General features: G+C 38.4%; 1 protein-coding gene across 21 annotated transcripts in view; it reads right to left on the reverse strand.

Annotated features, from left to right (window-relative positions):
- PUM1 (pumilio RNA binding family member 1) overlaps nucleotides 1–19,613 on the reverse strand; it is a 168,736-nt gene that overhangs the window by 77,306 nt on the left and 71,817 nt on the right. For 11 of the 21 annotated variants that reach the window (XM_072609641.1, XM_072609640.1, XM_072609649.1 and 8 more), the window contains exons 4-5: nucleotides 9,347–9,455; nucleotides 7,954–8,132 (exon numbers count right to left, since the gene is read on the reverse strand). The exons of 7 other annotated variants lie outside the window; for them this stretch is intronic. In XM_072609641.1, coding sequence (XP_072465742.1) covers nucleotides 7,954–8,132; nucleotides 9,347–9,455 — 288 coding nt within the window. The remainder of the gene's footprint in view (nucleotides 1–7,953; nucleotides 8,133–9,346; nucleotides 9,456–19,613) is intronic. 3 more of the 21 variants (XM_072609637.1, XM_072609646.1, XM_072609643.1) reach the window with 1 other exon arrangement.

Genomic DNA, 19,613 nt, shown 5'->3' on the forward strand with positions numbered 1-19,613 from the left:
AGATACCTAAGAGACACAGATCACCCTTGAAAAGTCAGGAGCTTACAGTTCCCTTTAAAACAAAAATTAAAAAGATTTTTTAAAAATTAACAATTTTAGTTACTATAGGAATAAAGCAATTTTAAATTTAGAGCACAAAATACAATTTTATGAACAGTGATAGGGAATGAATTTCAATAAGTCTGAACCAAGAAAATGGTTGTATATCGAAGAGGCCAACAAAAAAAAAGTAGTTTTCTCCATTATTTATTAAGCTCTTATAATAAGGTATTGGACTAATAATTAAAATACAAGATAAACATGCCAAAGGAAAAGGGTACAAAAGATGGCTATGTTAGGGGTCTTGAAGGATCGAGGACAAAGAAGATAGACAAGGAAACTGAGAATATTCCAAGTTGGTAAAGATGGTTGGAGCAAAAAAGGGGCTACTGGAGATGACTGGAATAATGGATAGTACAATGTGGCTGAAGCAGAAAGTGCATGAAAGGAGTTGATATTGCAATAGAGAGGGGATTTTCAATTCAAAAGTAAGAAGTGAAACCTTGCCACAGTTTTATCTTGTACATCTCTTACTTCTTGGGATCTTGAGCAGATTTCTAAATTGTTCATGGATTGCATTTACTCTTCTGAAACTTGTTTATTCATCTCCTCGAACCATTTATTTACTGGGAAATGGCTCATGGTCTTAAATATTTTGATTAATATCACAAATGTGTGTGTGTATGTATGTACATGTGTGCTTATGTAAATAGACACATATATACCTCTGTTTCTAAGATATTTAATTCAAAGATTTCCCCATCAATCAACAAGGAAGCCAAAGAGAGAAGAGGTACCATATACATCAGAATTCATATGAACTGATACAAACCAAAGTAAGCAGAAACAGGAAAGTGATACAGGAAATGACCATAATAAATAAACCAAAAGAAAATGTGTCATTATAAAGACCAAATCTATTAATGGATAAAAAAATAAGGAAATATACCTCCCTCCTGAAGAAGGGGAGGGGGAAAGGTAGGTGGGAAGTAAAGAGGAGATTACATGGGACCTGGGAAACTGTGTATGTTATTAGACATGGTCAATGTACCAATCACTGTTAACATAACATTTTTTTCTGTTATAAAGGAAGGATCATTGAAAGGAAAGGGGTTACGCTGAGAAGTAACTGTGATAAAAGCAATTCATTAATACAAGTCTTAAAAATATACGTTGAGGCTATTACAAGGTAGAAAAACAGTGGCTAAGGTATGAAGTCTGCCAATTAAATTACTCTATTTAATAATAATCCAAGTAAGAGGTAACAGGGACTAGACTAGGGTAGTAACAGTGAAATGAAATTGAAACCAAAGGAAAAATCATTAATTAGCTGATACTGAGCATTGTGCTAAGTGTTAAAGACACTTAAAGACATATAAGAAATGGACCCTATATAGAACTACAGCAGCATGCAACCCAGGGACAGTGCAAAGGTACAGTCAATAACTTCTGGTGACCAACAGGATGGAAGAGGTGGAGGAGAAGAGGAGCAAAAGATAAATCTGTGGTCACAGGTTATTAATTGGGTATTGATGGTATCATGATGAATATCTGAATTATCCTATTGTTTCTACATTTCCTTTCCTTACTCTGAAATGTACCCAAAAGCTCCCACAAAAAAACAAAATTTAAAGGAAACACATTTTTTAAAAAATACACACAGGAAACCTTTTTTGTCACAACTTCAATATTCCTACTGGTGAAAATTTAAATTTCTATTGACATTAGACCTTTATAGCACACTGAAGACAAATTTGTTTTGTCAAAATTGGAATCTATGGCTACTGAGTCAAATCGTTGCTTCACCACTTGTGAGCAGGCTCCTAATAGGTAATCCCACTGCTGCCGTATCCACTACAGTCACCACCCAACCCAAAAAGAAGCTGTTGTGATAGAGTAAGGAAGGGGACAGGAAGGAAGGAGAAGGGCAAGGAAAGAAAACAGATTTCTGCATGGCTTGTAGAAAGAAAGATTTTGCATCTGAGTGTAATTTAAAACTCCACAATGAGAATTAAATGATTCGGACTTCTTGATGTTGATCAACTTTTTAAAAAGTTCCATGTAAGAAGAGATTTTTTTCTGGCTTGATCTACATCAGAACTCTTTATTAACCCATCATGCAAACAGCATGAAGCCCACAACAATGAAACTAGGCAAAAGCCACGTACTTTTTCAGCAATACTAGCACTGGCCACATTCCTCAAAGAAATCAAGGAAAGAAAAGAAAGACCCACATGCACAAGAACAGGCATAGCAGCACTTCAGTGGGGTCAATACCTAGAAAAAAGGTCCATCATTTAGGGGATGGATGAATAAACAGTTATAAATGACTGAAATGGAATAGAAATAGAACTTTACTATGTGAAAAATTAATATGAAAAATTCAGAGAAACTACGGAAGACATGAAATAAACAGATCCAGAAGAGAAAAATTTAAAAGATTATTATAAGGATACAATGTAAAACAACTCCAAAAGAACAGTCAATACAGTGAGCAACTGTGACTTCAAAAGACTGCTGATGAAGGATATCTCCTGCTACAGAGTACAAGTAGCAGATTAGAAACTCATAAGAGACAATCTCAGACAGGGTCAATGCACCGATTTGCTTTGCATGCTTACAGCAATTTGTTAAAGGAGAAGACTTATTCCCCCTTTACCTGCCCCCTGGAAGTTAGTACAAAGCAACAAATACATTTTAAAAAAGAAAAAGAAAATAAAGGAAGGAAGAACAATTAGGGAAAAGTCTATAAAAGAAACACTTCAGAAGAGTACGCGTACAAAAAGAGAAATTCTTTTTCTATCTCTTTAGATTTGATATACACTTAATTATTAAACAGATTCTATAATAAAAGAAGTTCGTCTTACAGACTCTTTTTAGCTCTTTGAAGTTCACAAGAAAAAAATAAAATGAAATTTAATTTTTAAAAAATGAAGACAGGAGACTCATACGATTAAAAAAGCATTTGCTAACGACCCAGGAAACTGAGACTAACCTGTAACAAAGAAATAAACAGGAATGGAAGCCAAGTGAAAAAAGAAATGTTTCTATAGTCGGAATACATAGCTAAGGGAAGATAAAAGATGGAAAAAGATATGCTTTTTAAATATCTCTAACAATAAGTTACACGTTCTTTAGGTATAACATGAATTTCTTGGGCAACATAAATGTCTACATAAAGAAATGTAACTATTTCCTCTGTAGGGGCAGGGCTGAATGACTTGAGTCCACTTGGAAAGAGATCAGACTGCTATCAGAATGGCAATAGTATTTCAGGACTTCATCCCTACGGTCTCAGAGACAGTATAAAATTGTTAAGAGTATTCACTTTTGCTCTGAACTATGTATCAAATGACCTTACAGAACATCCTTTCTACAACACAAGTCATGATCTTTCCATAACTCAGTAGCCAAATCTCAAGGGTTGCCATGGCTAAAAAAATTCATGATCCTACCACCAAACAAGAATTTAGTCTAGGACTCAGCCCATTCACAAAGACTAACCAAGAGCTAGCCCTTTGTTCTGATGTTAAAAAAAACAAAAAACAAAAACAACCCTAACCAGGGTTGACTGTGATTACATGATAGGAAATATGGTGCCATTTAAGAGTCCATGAAGATGAGGAATTCAGAGAAAGAGAAAACACAGTGATGGAAGTGGAATCAACACTGTAACTTTTAAAACACACTAAATGGCAGCTGATCTAGGTGAAATACAATGGCCATTCTTCATCCCAGAGAAAAGATTAATAAACACATTTTCCTTTCCTCAATAGAGAGGTGGGGAAGTACAGAACAGAATGTTATATAAACTGAGAATGTGAGTCTGCTTGCCTTAATTCTTTTTTCCGCTTTGGGGAAGGGAATGGCATACTGGGAAAGAAATGTGGGGCAAAAAAACCACATCAATGAAAACTAAATTGGGATCCCACAGCCCAGAATGATCCAGTAAATGATGGGGAGTGCCAGTGGTTCTCAGAAAATTTGTCGGGCTAATACTTAAGGCATTCCTGAGATCCAAAGATCCAGAGTCTGTACAGTGTGGTATCTACTTGCAGTGGGAATTTACCTAATTTGGGGAGGATTGCTTTTGTCAGCCTGAAGGAATCTCTGCCAAACCAAATATGGATCCACAAGAAAAATACCTGGCAATTTCCTGGGAGAGTTGGTATCTCTCATCTCACCAAAGATGATGCTGTTCACATGCTCAAGGCGAGGGCTACTGAAAGGTAAATGAAGAGTTCCTGACTGAGCTTTCAGAGAATTCAAGCTGCCAAAATTGATTTTCCTTCTTAGTAAATGGAGAGCATAACCTTGCTTCTGAGTCCCTTCAAGCTTGGGGAGGCCGTTAGCAGGCAAAAGTCAAACTGTCAACCATCAAAGATGACTTTCTGAGATTCTGACGACCAAAAGTCCTACAAAATGATTCCTCTGTGGCTCAGCAGAGATGATAGTGGCACTTCAAGGGGGAAAATGGAGGTGACACAGCTAGATGCCCGAGTTACAAGAGCAACTGTGATATTCATGACCTGTGACTAAAAAATTCTTTCCCCTAACAAAATGAAAGAGCTGTCAGTCTTCCAAAACCCAGCTGCCATCCAAAACAACAGATGGCAAAAGAGAACTTGGAAGACATTTGGGGGGAAGTGTTCCACCAAACTCTGGCAATTTGGGTTTCTCTGGGTAATCCTTTTATGTTTTGAAAAATAAGTTCTTCCATGCATGCGCCCATGTTCCCAAGCTTAGACAACAAGGATTCAAAGGACAATTTTGGACTAAACAGACAGGACTTACTTCCATTAGGAAGGTACACAGCAGAAACAATACAAGACTCAACTACATCTTGGTTCAAACCTGGTTTAAGGTTTCTACAAGCTGCTTCTTGGTGACATTTTTGGGGTTCCCTACTCGTTCAGTTGTCTCCCAGCCTTCTTTGGTCATAGACAGTAAAACAGTCACATAAGGCAACTGAAAGTTTTAATAGTGCTGTTTTAAAAGTATAAGAGCCCAACCAACATGTGACAGAAAATGATTTTTCCTTGGGTATTTGTAACAAAGTAATGAAACAATAGGGTCAGTTTTGAACATGAAAAGAAAATTTCCTGTTAGTTCACACAGTGGTTTATTGTGACATTTTGAAATGTCAGCTTATGTGATCTTAGTCATTTATCTGATCTCTTCTTCCTCTTCATTCTTCTGCCTCTTATGATTTCCTAGCAGCCCAGCCACATTGCTCCTTGGATGAACAGCTCATGTCCAGGACATGAATCCATCTCTCATAAAATTTATGACAAGACTCTTAACATTTGTAGCCCAAATGACCCAGGTTCCAACATGAACTTGCTCCTTATTAACTCTCATTTTTACACTTTAAGAAAAAAAGAAAAAAGGTTACTTGGGACTAAACTGTTTTAGGGTGACAGCTGGCAGTGGGAGCTTCTTTAGAGATGGCCATGAGGAAAGAAAACTTTAGTTGTGCTAGAGGTAAGATAAACTGGGCACTGAAACCTAGAATGCAACAGTGATGTGCAAGGTTGATCTCCTGACAAAAAAATGAAGCTTGGGGGACAGAAAGTAATGGGGTAGAGCTGAGAGGCTGAGCCAAGGAGAAACTACATCAATAAGAAACTACATGGAAAAATCAAATAAAGGATGGAAAGAATAAGAGAGAAAATTAAAAAGAAAAAAATGGAGGTAGTGGGAGGTACTGGAGAGGACAAGTTCAGGGGTCAGCAAGATTGGAGCTCAAGTCCCACCTCTGACACAGACTGGTTGTCGGAACCTGGATAGAAGTGAAGGCCCTTCACTTCTTAATGGCCCCAGGCAACTGTCTAGTATGTGGCATAACAGCTGATTTGTACTGGTAGAAAATATCTCCTCACATAGAAGTAGAGATGACAGGGAAAGGTGAGACAGGGAAGGGGGAAAAGGGGGGAAGGAAGGAAGGAAGGAAGGAAGGAAGGAAGGAAGGAAGGAAGGAAGGAAGGAAGGAAGGAAGGAAGGAAGGAAACAAACTCCACTTTTCCTATGGAAGAAATAACAAATAATTTGAATTAAGAAAAGACAAATCAGGTATAGCCATAAAAGCTGTGCAGGTCTCAACAGCCCACTGCTCTGGTACACTGAAGAATGTACATGGCCCAAGTCATGTGAAGGCCAAAAGAGCCAGAGATATAACACATAAGTTCCCAGAAAGATCTACGGTGGAAGAATATTCTTCTCCCATGTTCAGCTTACACCAAGCTTCCAGCTCTGGAGCAGGGTAGAATCCAAATCAAACTCCTGACCTGATAAAATACATTTCACTTAATTCTTAGCATCACCCTTTAGAGCCAGCTAGCCAAAATTTTATGTGTGTGGCAATTTTATCTGAAGCACCAATTATAACATGTCTTTCACAAAGAGGAAAGATGCTCTAAACAGGATCCCAGTTACCTTAAACCAGACTTGTTTCTCTTGTGCTAATCAGTTTTAATTTAGTAAGTCTCTGTTATAAATACACTTAAAGCATGAAGCTTCTATATGGAAGAAAAATACTAGTGTGTGCCCTAGACAACTCATCTGTACATCTACTACCATACTGACATTAGGACAGACAAGCATGACAACAGCAAGAAGTACCAGGCAGGCAATGAAGATGAAAAGTTAGTAGAGGAAGATTCCCTAGAGTGATTGGTACCCAATATTCTAGAAAGATGTCAAAAGAGAAAGGAAGCCCTTGAGCAGATGCCCAAAGAGGATAAGAATGCTGACAGGGTCAGGAACAGGTGCAACAAATGTTCTAGGAAAGTAAACTCTCCTTCTGCATGGCTTTGAAGCAGCCATTGATGGGGGCAAAGACGGTGGAACAAACCAATCTGGTCTCAACCCAGGTCCAATGAAGAACAAGAGATTATGATGTAAAAATGAAATAGGAGAAATATAGAAGGCAAGGAGCAGGGAAGAGAATACCAAACAGTACAAGTTGTAGGGTTGTTGTTTTTTTTCTATTTAAGATCCCAAATGTATTTGCATGTTTGATTGCTAGCTCAGAGAAAAGCATCTGAAGATGCTGAAGGGAGATGATCTTGAACAGACTAGAGAAAGTATTGATGAAAGCAATGAGGTTGGAAAGAAGGGTTTTCCGCTCACAGAGGTAGGCTCACAGAGGTCAGGATTTAAAACAGAATTATGAAAATAAAGAAGAACCTTTATTGAACCGGAAAAAGACCAGGGTTCTTAACCTTTTTTTGCATCATGAGCTCCTTTGGCAGTCTAGTGAAGTCTATGGGCCCTCCCTTCTTAGAATCATATTTTAAATAATTGAAGGAAATGTTCAATTTCAATTAGAGACTAGTGAAAATAAAGATATCAGTGTTTTCCATCAAGTCCACAGAACCCCTGAAACCTATCCAGAGACCCTGTCACAGATCAAAACTAAGACAGACCAGGACTTTCTAACAGAATGGAAGCAGCAAAAGTAGGGGAAAGAGTCAAAAGCAATCAGTCCCACACACACAGTCAAGAATCAGAATGTGCCTAACAGGATATCGATGTTTTAGTTCCTTAGGTTTGGAAAATAAAAAAAAAAATCTTCCTGAAAGGTTCTTGGACTGACAGTTCTCTACTGATGGCTCACTCCTAATTTTTAAATGGAAAACAGTATGGTCTGGGATTGCAGGAAGGAATTGAGAAGTGGGTTCTGGTTCAGACTGAATTATTGGCTATGTGACCCAAAGAAATAATTTTGACTTTTATAAAAGGGTATGTGTCCTAGTATTCTGCAGGGGTTTAAGAACAATACATGTTCTCTAAGTATCATACTATCACCATTATGTACAGCAAAGGTAACTAAAACAAGCACATTTTGCTTTTTTAAAAAAAAAAGAGAAAGAGAGAGAGGCATAAGAGCAAGTTTCTAAAAAACCAACTTACAAATCCTCCTTTTCTTAAACAGGAATCACCAGGGGATGAACTCAATACATATTCCACCATGCTAACTCCTAGTCCTCCACTCTCCGACCGTGGGGACAATACAGAATTGACCTCACTGTTCACATGGAAACTCTGACCAGGTCTTCTCTGCACCATGATGGGCTGGGAAACTGAATGATCTACAAAAAAGGATACACAAACATAATAGAGTACAACTTGGAAGTTCCAGAAAAATTAAGTGATGTCTAGTGAACAAGCCGATGACTGACTTGGAATCCAGAAGGTCAATTTAGCCAAACTCCACCTCCCTCCCTCTCTGTCACTCCCTTGAGAAGGTTTTCTACATAAAGTAAGGATACCATAACACCTTCCTCATCCACCATCAATAATAAGCTTTTCCAGACAAATTTATCTTATGAAGCAGGAAAATGTACTTAATTTTATGATCATAAAGGGAAAAGCTAAGTTTTCAAAATAAAATGGAAAGTTAAAAGATAACCATTCCAGCAGCTTCCAAATAACGCACAATTTAAACTTTCTGATGCCTAAACATGGTCAGTGACCATGGGCTATAACAAGTTCAGTTCTGCATGCATTATGGGGATTTTCTGTACATCCTCTGGCTATCGGGCTAGGATTTTTTTGCCGCCTTTAAAAATCCCCAGCCTACATGCGTCACTCAGCTGCTTTTGCCCACTGTCAAAGTGCTTGGAGGTCTATTAAGAATGGAATGTACATTAATAAATATCAATGAAGCATTGAGTAAAAAAATAAGATCCTGGCTTTGTATACTAGTCTTTCCCCACTTATTTATAAATGTGGACCTATATTTCAAAAAACTGAGTTGCTGGAAATCTGGTTACAAAAAAATAGGATGCTCCCAGACTTAAACTGTCTCTTACAATGTGTTAGGCTACATTAAGCCATCAAATATGATAATGGTAGACCTGTCAGAGGACTAAAGCTAGATCCTCTAGGACAGTAACCAAGCCATTCTGATGACTTAATATTGATAATTTAACAAAACCTAATCTGTATTTGGAAAGCACATCCTATCAACTTCGAGGCAAAGAAAGGGGAAAAAAAGTAATGACTTTTCACTACTGGGGCATGTGCTTATTTTAAACTGATGTAATACAACCAAGACTGTTGCCCCAAAAGGTAATATTGCATTGCGACTAAAAATAATAATAAAAAATTTTAAAGTGACTTTGTGTTAAGTATGTTTTTAAAAACTTGCATTCTACCAGGTCCTTAATGGTAATAAAACCAAAGGAAGAGAGGTAAGTTTGACATGCTCATGACACATGTAAAATCCATGACTTGCCAAATGCTGAGAAAGGGAGCCCTAACACAGGCATTAATCACAGCGCAGGTGCTCGGTCTAGATTACCTGATGTTCCCCAGGCACTGTCCCGCCATTGATCACCCAGGAATATTCCTTTTGGTCCATCTTTGCTGGAATCATCTGTTTCCCAAAACTTTTTACCTGGCAAGAGCTGCTGCAAATTAAAAATAATAAAGGCTTTGAACGAATTCAGAAAGGTTAAAAAATATACAGTAGTCAACACTTTCATTAGACAAAAGTACTGAGGATGCCCTGAAGAGTACAACCTACATTCAGAGCACGATTGGTGAGGTGTAAGGGGGAAAACATCGAATGACTAAGACCAAAGGGAAGGGCAAACACGTACACACACCATCAGAACGAGGGACTTCATTCCATTTCACTAATATCCGTGTAATTAAGAAAAGAATTATTTGCTACTAAAGCAACTGTTACAAGTAGCAATAATTACTGAAAGACTACGCACTCTTAAAGTCCTGACAACTGATCACCACAGGAAGTTAATCAAACTATGACATTAATGCAATTGCTAAAGGAAAGTTTCCCGCTTTTGCTCATGAGCAAATCCATAAAATGATCACTGGGTCATAGATTTAGAAGGGAAATTAGGGGGTCATCTGGTTCAGTGCTTTTGTTTTGCAAATGGAGAACCCTGAAGAGCTGGCACTTGAACCCAAACTCTTTGACTTTATTATTTTTAAAAATTTAATTTCGTTTTTTCAGTGAACATCTTCATTGTTTCTTTTTGCATTATTTTACACACTAGTTGACCATCCCATGCATATACAACTCATTCACATCCTTCCTCAAATGTTGTGCACTCCCCTCTTTGCCATCACAAAAAGAACTGCTCTAAATATTTTGGTGCGGATTGTTCCTCCTTCTCTGATCTCTCGGTGAGCCTGGATGGGGATGAGTGACTTAACCAAGGCCACACAGACCTAGGAAGTAGCAAAACCAGGAATTACTTTAAACAACAGTCCTCCTGTTGATGCCTGCAATACCTCTCAGGAGTTCATAAGTAATTCTTTTTTAACTGATTTTACCCTTTCATAATAATACACAGACATTCCCCCCACATAAATTCCCACAAGAACCTACTTCAATGATTTCTTTAACAAAAAAAGGAGGATCCTCCCTTCTGAGTTAAATGATGCTGTTCATGGTGAAAAGGAAAGGGTAACTCAAAGGCAATTCTTTGTACTGATCCCTTTACTTGGTTAGATATCACAGAAATTGGAAAACTTTGTTCAATTAACAGCTCACAACTTTAAAAAAGAAACAAAAGCCTAACATGCAGGTCCAGTTTACCCATCATTGGTCAAACTGCTGAATCAAGTTAGGTTCCCTTGGTTAGGTTAGGTGGTGTTTCAGCTTCAAGCAAAACCCTCTATGATCAACAACCAAGTCTGCTTCAATGAGGCAGCAACAAAAACACTCAACTAGAAAACATTTCACTTCAATCTACTGAAGACTGATACAAACCCCAAATTCTAATGCCTTTCTTATTTTTTCTGCCACTACAACCAATCAATCAAAAAGCAACTCAGGCAGATACTGAGGATACAGGGGCAAAAATGACGATCCTTGCCCTGTAACATATGCAAAAAGAAGCATACACAAAATAAACCCAAGGGAATGGGGAAAGGTGGAAGAGTAGCTGGGGGAGCCCTAAGGCCTTAAGCAGGGGTGGTACCTGAGCTGAGTTTGGAGGGGAACAAGTAATTCTGAGGCTCAAGTGAGACATAAATACATTCCAGACACAGAGGAAGGCCTGGGCAAAGGGAAAACAGAAGCAAAGATGGAATGCCCTGGAAGAGCATTAGCAAGGTCAGCTTTGGCTGCCCTAGAAAGGGCCAGAGGGAATATGTAATAAAGCAGAAGAGGCTATGTGTGGCCAGTATGGGAATGAATTGAGTTCTCCAAACACAAGAGCATCACAGAACAACCAAAAGACAGGAGAGCTAATAAATCTAAATGCTAAAACCAAATTTCCCACAGGTAACTTTTTGGCTGACTTAACTAGGAATGATCCTGGGATAACAGTCAAACCCCCCCAAGTCTGTTTTCAATTCCCTCGCATCTCTCAGTGCCACCAAGGGGTCTAGCGCTCTAAGAGCTTTCCAGAGCCTTTAGAAGCAAAGTCTATACACCTGATCGGACTGTAACCCATGCACCATATGCTTACTTCATCTCTGGAGGACAGGATAAACCAGGCCTTGGAAATCTGCAGCCTTAAGGCCACAGGTTCCCCACTCCTGTGATAAACTAAAACTTGTTACTGCAATAATGGCAATTAAAAACACTATATGGTCTGCCACAGGGCCTGACACAAAGCAGGGAGTTAATAATACTTATTGACTGATTTATCAGCATCACATCAAGCATTTGCATTTCAACTTTGAACCTTTTGGAAAGAGTGGAATAATGAGAACAACGAGCACGGGAGTGAAGGAGACAAGTTCATCCATAGGAGATACATGGGCGTGAAAAGGACTTTTCAGGGCCACTCAAAACCCTGACCACAGCAGCATTAAAGGATCACTCGAAGGCTTTCAAAGCAGCTTTACAAATGTTATCTGAGCGATTCTCACAACAGCCTTGGGAGGTCAGTGTTATCATTATCCCCATTTTATAAAATGATAATGAAACTGAGACAGAGTCGTTAAGCATCTTGCCCAGGATCACACAGCTAATAAGCGTCTGGGGTGGGTTTTGAACTCAGCTCTTCCTAACGCCAGGTCCAGAATCTCTCCATTGCACCACCTACCTGCCTCCAGAAATAACTGCCTACTCTAAGGACAAGGCCTACCCTGATAACAAGCAACAGATTTTCAACATAATTATGAAGCTCATCACATCATTTAAAACCAAACAACAATACTGGCTGTGGAGTCCGTGGACCTGGGTAAGTATTAGATAAATCCCTGTTCAGTCCTTTCAGTCATGTGTGACTCTCTGTGAGCCCATCTGTGGATGTCTCGGAGTGGTTTGCCAAATCCTTCTTTGGTTCATCTGACAGATAAGGAACGGAGGCAAACAGCGTTAAGTGACTTGCCCAGGATCACACAGTTAGTACATGTCTGAGGCCAATGTGAACTCAGGAAGAAGAGTCTTCACAAATTCAGGTCTGACGCCCTAGCCGCTGAGCCTCCTAGCTGCCCTTAAGATAAATGACTTCATTTCTATTTGCCTCAGTTTCTTCATCTGCAAATGAAAGGGGTGAATTAAATAATCCCTAAGGCTCCTTGGTTATCTTGGGATACTACGAATCCTCTCCCCTGCAGGAATTGTGGGAACATGCTAACAAGGATCATATAAACGGCAGCTGAAAAGGGGGGAAAGGCTCAGGAGGGAGATTTGGAGAAAAAGTGAAGTAAAAGAAGTTAGGAAAAAGTCTGAGAAGCATGACGATCACTGTATTTCACTGTAGGAAAACCAGCCCAGAAAGGTGGCCACAGCCACAGAACATACTGGAAAAGAACAAAAGGAGAAAAACAAACCAAGGAAAGCAGCAGGCAGCTCCTATGTGCTGGAAGTCTTACTAATACCGCCACTTCCAGCACCAGAGTATTATTTTTTTTCTTTCCCCAAAGTACATCTCAATACTTCTCATTTACATTCATTTCCTAAAACCTGGGATTCCCAACTCAACAGATAACTGCAGTATTTTATTATAATCCAAACAGTCCTTTAGGAATCTGCTCTCTAGGAATACTTCCCCTGCCATTTCTAAGATGTGGCTGCCAAGTGTTATTAGAGATGTTTCTGAACTTGGAAAAAGAAGTTATGTGGAGTCCCACTTCATGCTCTTCAATTTTCTTTATGTTGGACAACCTTTCTACATTAAAATATGGTCAATTTAAAGTGAAAGCATGGCTTATTTTCCTTCAAAATAAAATAGACTCCTAAGCACTAGCACAGGGACATTTTCCACTGTTGGCTAGCTGCTATTAAATGAGATGACATCAAAGTGCTTTGGGCAGACTCTATGGCAGCTACTATGGAGGTTTACGAAGTGCTTCAGATCAGTTATCACATGTGAACCTCGCTGCCTCGTCACAACCAGACCATCTGCATACAGGCTTATTACTCGAAGGAAAATTGGTACAATAGGAAGAGAACTGGATTTAAAGTCCAGGGGACTCACAAAGAGATCAAAGAAAGAGAAGGAACAATACACACCAAAATATTTAGAGCAGTTCTTTTTGGGAGGGCAAAGAGGGGAATACCCAACATTTGAGGAATGATATGAATGAGTTGTATATAATGCATACGCATGGGATGGTAGACTAGTGTGTAAAATAATGCAAAAAGAAACAATGAAGAAGTTCACCAAAAAAAATTAAATTAAATTTTTAAAAATAATAAAGAGTTTGAGTTCAAAAGCCAGCTCTTCAAGATTCTCCATTTGCAAAATGAAAGCACTGAAACAGAAGACCCCCTAATTTCCTTTAGCATTGTAAATTTATGATCCAATGATCATTTTATGGATAAGAAAATCAATTCTCAGGGAGATTAAATGACTCCTAGCAATTTCCCAAGAAATAAAGAATGCAAACAAGCGAGTTTCAAAGGAGGAAATACAAGCCACCATCAAGCATGTGCAAGAACCATAAAAATCATTAATAAGAGAAAGGAGAGCTAAAACAATTCTGAAGCTTCATCTCAACAGACACAGGCAAAGATGTAAACACTGGAGATGCTACCAAAAGACGGACATGCAGACGCACTCTGACACTGCTGGTGACTGGCACAGCCACTCTGGAAAGCAATGGGAAATTATACTTTTAAAAAATGTCACTAAATTACAGAGACCCTTTAATCTCAAGACATCACTTATTAATGGGTATTTCATTAAAGCAGGTCAGAGATAGAAGGAAAGGTCCCATATACACAAAAGATGTATAGCAGTACTAATGTACAGAATAACAAAAAACTGCAAAGAAAGTGAGCACTCAACAAATGGGAAATGGCTAAATAAATCGTGGCATGTGACTATAGTGTTGAAAGGAAAAAGGAATATAATTAATTAATATAATTCTTCCCCCTAAGTTTTTCTAAACTGAAGCAAAGTGAACAAAATCAAGAGAATAATTTATACAGTGACAACATAAACCTAAAGGAAAACCTTACTAAAAGAATCTGATCAATACAGAGACTTTTTCTTCTTAAGAATGAAAGTCAAGTCACGTATGGCTCCCTCCTCTTGCCAAAGAGGTGACAGACCAGAGATGTGGGAAAAGGAACTCAAGCTCATTCATAGTCAACATGCTGATCTGTTTTATTTGACACAAGGAAGAATTCTTATTTGGGGGAGAGGGAATATTCATTGGAAAGTGATGTTGGGGTAAAAAAAAAGGAAAATAGCATCAATAAGATTTTTGTAAAGATGAAAAAAAGAGATGCAAAGACTTCCTCATGATCAAACAGCTAGATTCACATTTAGTTGTCTTGTCACTTCAAGCTCATCTGTCTTTCTACTATATCCTTCCTGCATGAGCACAAAAAAGGAGAGGCATTTGATACATACCTAGTAATTCATCAATTAGCTAAAGGGGATATCTACAATCACCCTTAGTTATTTAGAGTCTAACTTGCAGCACTTTTCAATCTCTTAGGTGGTCTTCAGAGAAAGCTAAAGATCTGCTGCTTACTCAGCTCCAGTTAAGCCCAATTCCTCAACCCTCATTTATACTGAAGACTTGAAGCTTGGTTCAAGGTTATGTCAAAGACTGAGTTTCCTTACATAACTACACAAATTTCATCATCTTAGTTTGCTTAAAAGTAAAGGAAGGCTTAATACAAAATACAACAAAGTTGGTGACCAACATAATCTGTCAATTAAAAAGCAGCTCATAAAACTAGATCATACTACTATTTCTTAACAGATTTACATGGTAGGAAACCATGGTTTTTCCTCGGGTATGAGATACAATGTGTACAAGAGCACAAATCAGGGAAATGATAGGACAAAATAAAGGCCTAAGGAGCTGTCTTGGGAGAAGAGCCTGAAGAGAAAGCCATGAAAAGCAAATTGTAAAAGAAGCTGAAAGACAGATGAGGGAGGATCTCAATGCAGGAACTTGTATTTCTCTCCACAGACAAATGGGAGCAGATGAATACACTGAAAGAAACAGTAGAACCAACAAAAAAATCCTGAGCTTCAGTGACAGCACCATACAGGATTTCTACCCACCATCTTTTCAACACCGTGAATCCAAGAAGCTTTAGACCATCCTTTCAGAGATTTATTTTCCCATTAAACTAGAAGTTAATTATTTTGAAAAGCTAGTTTTCAGTGAGTTACAGAATCTTCCAAGTATAAATCACAGAATTTTCCTTAACTCTTCAACATCTTTCCACTATGAGGAGTCGCAGACGTCATTTTTAAAAGATAGAATTATTCAAATAAAGTGAATAAAATGTCCATATTCACCAGCCCTTAGATTCCATAACTAGGCTTATACTTTAAGGAGGTCACTGGTAAGAAGTCCCTGTGTATCACAAAATGCTTCCAGTGAGAATTAGAAACAAAGTAGATGTCCACTGATTGAGGAATGATTACAGAAAATGTAGCACGCACCTGAAGGCATTATAATATTGCTGTGGTATTAAAAATGAATGTGATGAATATAGAGAAGCCTGGATAGATCTACACAAACTCAGAGTAAAGTAAGCAGAGTCAAGAAAACAACATACACAGTGACTACAATTTAAATAGAAAGAACCATCAAAAAAATATCAAAAGTGAATGCTGCAAAATCACAACGAATAAGCATTGCTCAAAGGAGAGGATAAGAGCAAATACTGCAACTTCACCTCTGTGCAGAGATGGGAGCTACACAAGTGTTGGTGATGCACATATTTTCAAACACTTCCAATGTATTGGTAGGTTATGCTGATTTTTTCTCTACTTTTTTCTTGCCTTTAAAAAATATTACATGTTATATAGAATGGCTCTCTGGATGGGAAAGATGCCAGGGGAAATTATTGTATCCTTTTAAAAAAAAATTTTAATGTAAAAAAAAAATTATGCATATATAGATCTGCCTTCCCAGTTACATTTTATTTGTGCTAACATTACAATCAACATTTAGCAGGCCTATAAATAAATGTGAAGAGTAAGGAAATCAGGCATATTAAGGGAAGCTATTAGAGATTAGGTATTTGCTAATCCAAAAAGCAGATAAACTACATAAGTACAATCAAGAGTTGGTTATGCAATGGAGGAGGGAAGGGAGTTGAGTTTACTCAAACTAGGTTACGATGATGATCTAAGAGCATTAACTGGACTTCTAAATTTAACAAAACTGAAAAGCACAAATACATATCACACCACCAACAGCTTGCCAATTACAAATTGGTTTGTTTTTTTTTAAATTCACTTAAAACAAGGAGCATGTAGTGGCAGTACTGGGGGACCTGGGAACACATGAGAACGGCCAAACACAATCACAAGAGCACCTAGCATAGAGGCTTATGACTTTGCAAGTTTGTTGATGATCTCCAATTTACCCTGTACGCAGGCTTGTTTACATGTAGTTGTTTGCATGCTGTCTCCCCTACAGACTTGAGCATCTTGAGAGCAGCCAACTATCCGATTTTTCAATACGACTCCAGCGCATGACACACTTTAATGAACGTTTACTGATTCCCATTCTTCTGGGCTCCCAAGGCCACAATTTTGGAATTATTCTGGTCTCTTCATTCTCTCATTGATGCAATTGAGTTGCCACATCTGACCATTTCTATCTCCACACCCAATCTCACATTCAACTCCTTATCTATACTCACACAACTATTACTTTGTTTCAAGCCTTCATCACCTCTAACCTAGATTATTCCAGCATCCTTCAGTCCAGCCTACACATCCCTGCCAAAGCACTTTGTCTTAAGCACAGAGCTGGCCACATCATTTCTCTGCTAAACCAACTCTAGTCTTCCAATTGCACTGAAGCTCAAATGTTACCTCCTCGTCTTGGATGAATTTTTATTACTAGCCACAAAAACTGGCCACCAGGATCAAGTGTCCTCTTAGAAGCCTACAGACATCTCATGTAATAGAGTACTCCAGGGAATTTGTGTTTGGCCCTGGGCTATTTACACTGATGACCTGGATAACATCAACTGACAGGTGAATGACACAATCAGGAGGATGGGCTGAAGGAAATGGGGATAATGTTCATCATCTAAAAGAAGGAAAAGAGGAGGACACACTAGCTGGCCTCAGTTATCAGAAGGGTTGTCACATGGCCACTTGGCTCCTGAGGCACAATTTGAAAGAAATGATTAGAAGCAGCAGGCAGATAAGGTTTGCCTTGATGAAAGGAAACCCTTCCCAACAACTAAGATAATCCAAAAGTGGAATGGGGTTGAAAGTTACTAGGTTCCCCCTCATTCAAGCAAACACAAGATGACCATGTGTCAGGTACTTTGCAGAGGGATTACAGGGTGTCTCGAACTTTTTTCCACTCCCAACACCTTCAGTGCTTCTTAAGCTGGGGGATATGGAGTCACAATCCATAGTTTAAAAAGCATTTGATGACTGCTGACATTCTATATGCAAGAAATGCCACCACCTACCTAAAGTATTTTCTGCTACTCCTGAAAGACTCATTTCACTCTGTTAATACAAGACCATAGAGCCATATTCCAGTATGTTTATAAGATTGGATGGAACTCATTAGAACTTCCAAGTTTTAAAATTTCTGATTATAGAAGGAATGTGGCATACATTTGATAATATTAGGTTAGTCACTACATTCTTTCCAGATTTCAACTCATGTTTTTATAAAGTTCTTATAGTATTTTCCCCCTTTATTTTTATATTCTCTTTCAATGGTACACTCATCTAAAAATCTTCATTTACTTCCTGTGCCTCCTGACTGGTTTAGTTTCAGAATCGTCCAAAACTGAAATAAGTGACATTTCACAAGTCCTAAACTATTTTTGTACTGCAATTTTCATTCAAACTTCAACAAGTGACTATCTTTATTTTTTCATAATTTCTCCATTTAGCATCATCAAAATTGTATCTTTTGTTTGCACTTCATTAATGTCTTTAAAACTTCACAAATTTTGAGGCATCTACAAAGATTACTAGTGAGTAATCTCTCTGGATGGAAATGTCTATTAAAAATAAAAGAATTTCTTAACCTTTTCTCCAAGTGAGGGTATATTCTTGCAAATATTATAAGATCTGTGAAAACACAGTAACTTACCCAACCTATATCCTCCCTACTGAAAAAAATAACCACGACAATTGTACAACTATATACAACACAAGAATGGGAAAGCGCCAGAATGGGTTCTAGAGTATTTATTTCTTTGTGTTCACAGCAAGTGCTTCCCGACCATATGGATGTGGCAGACACTATGGGACAAAACGTAACACTAGTTCCTTTCTGGCCATGAGAAATTCTCATGAAAATCAATTAAGAGAAGAGGAAAAAAAATGCCTGAAAGCCCAGCTCCTAACCCTAAATGAGGCAGAGTTCAAGTGGATGTGTGTGTGACAATAAACGAGGACTTCAAGGAGAGCAGCAAGGACAAAAGGGATAGGGGGAGAATTTGAACCAAGGGCCTGCAAACATCAGTGCCCCCAGTTTAGTACAATGCAAACCCCAGCAACAGCTCTGACGCTGGCACTTTGCTTACATGTTACACCAAATCAGTAGCCTGTAGATTCTCTTTCTATAATCTCTTTAGCTAAAATCCGAAGGAAGACAGGAAAAGAGTAAGGAGAACATTCCAGGCATGGGGGACAGGCAGGAGAAAGCCCAGAAGGGGGAGCTGGAGGGTCTAGTGTCTTAATGAGAAAAACTGTAATCTGTGTTCTCCCTTCCATTCTTTCGGTCACCTCATGGGCTCAGACCTTCCTAACTAAATGCCTAAATTACTTTAATAAACTCCTAAGTTGAACTCCTTCCCTCCTACAAGCCATCCCTTACTGGATTAATCTTTCTATGCAAGGGATAGCCAAAACAATAATAGGTAATCCCTACTATCAAATGACTGTGACTGACAGAAAAGCTGGCAAAAATCTAGTGCCATCATACCTTTACAATCTTCTCCCATGTTCTTTTTCTCAATACACTTTATATTACAGCCAAATTGGAATCTCTATTTTGCAAAATTCACTGAAGTCTTACTTTTTGCCTATTCCTGAAATGCCCTTCCCCCCTTTCCTCTACTTAATTTCTATCCATTTGTTGATCTCCATGTGCTCCACCAAATTCTTCCTTATTTCCACCCTCCGTTTCACATGCAGAACTTCCCACTAACGCACTAGCCACTCCAGCTCCCCACT

The sequence above is a fragment of the Notamacropus eugenii genome, chromosome 5, assembly GCF_028372415.1.
Source record: "Notamacropus eugenii isolate mMacEug1 chromosome 5, mMacEug1.pri_v2, whole genome shotgun sequence".
In the NCBI taxonomy this organism is placed as follows: Eukaryota; Metazoa; Chordata; class Mammalia; order Diprotodontia; family Macropodidae; genus Notamacropus; species Notamacropus eugenii.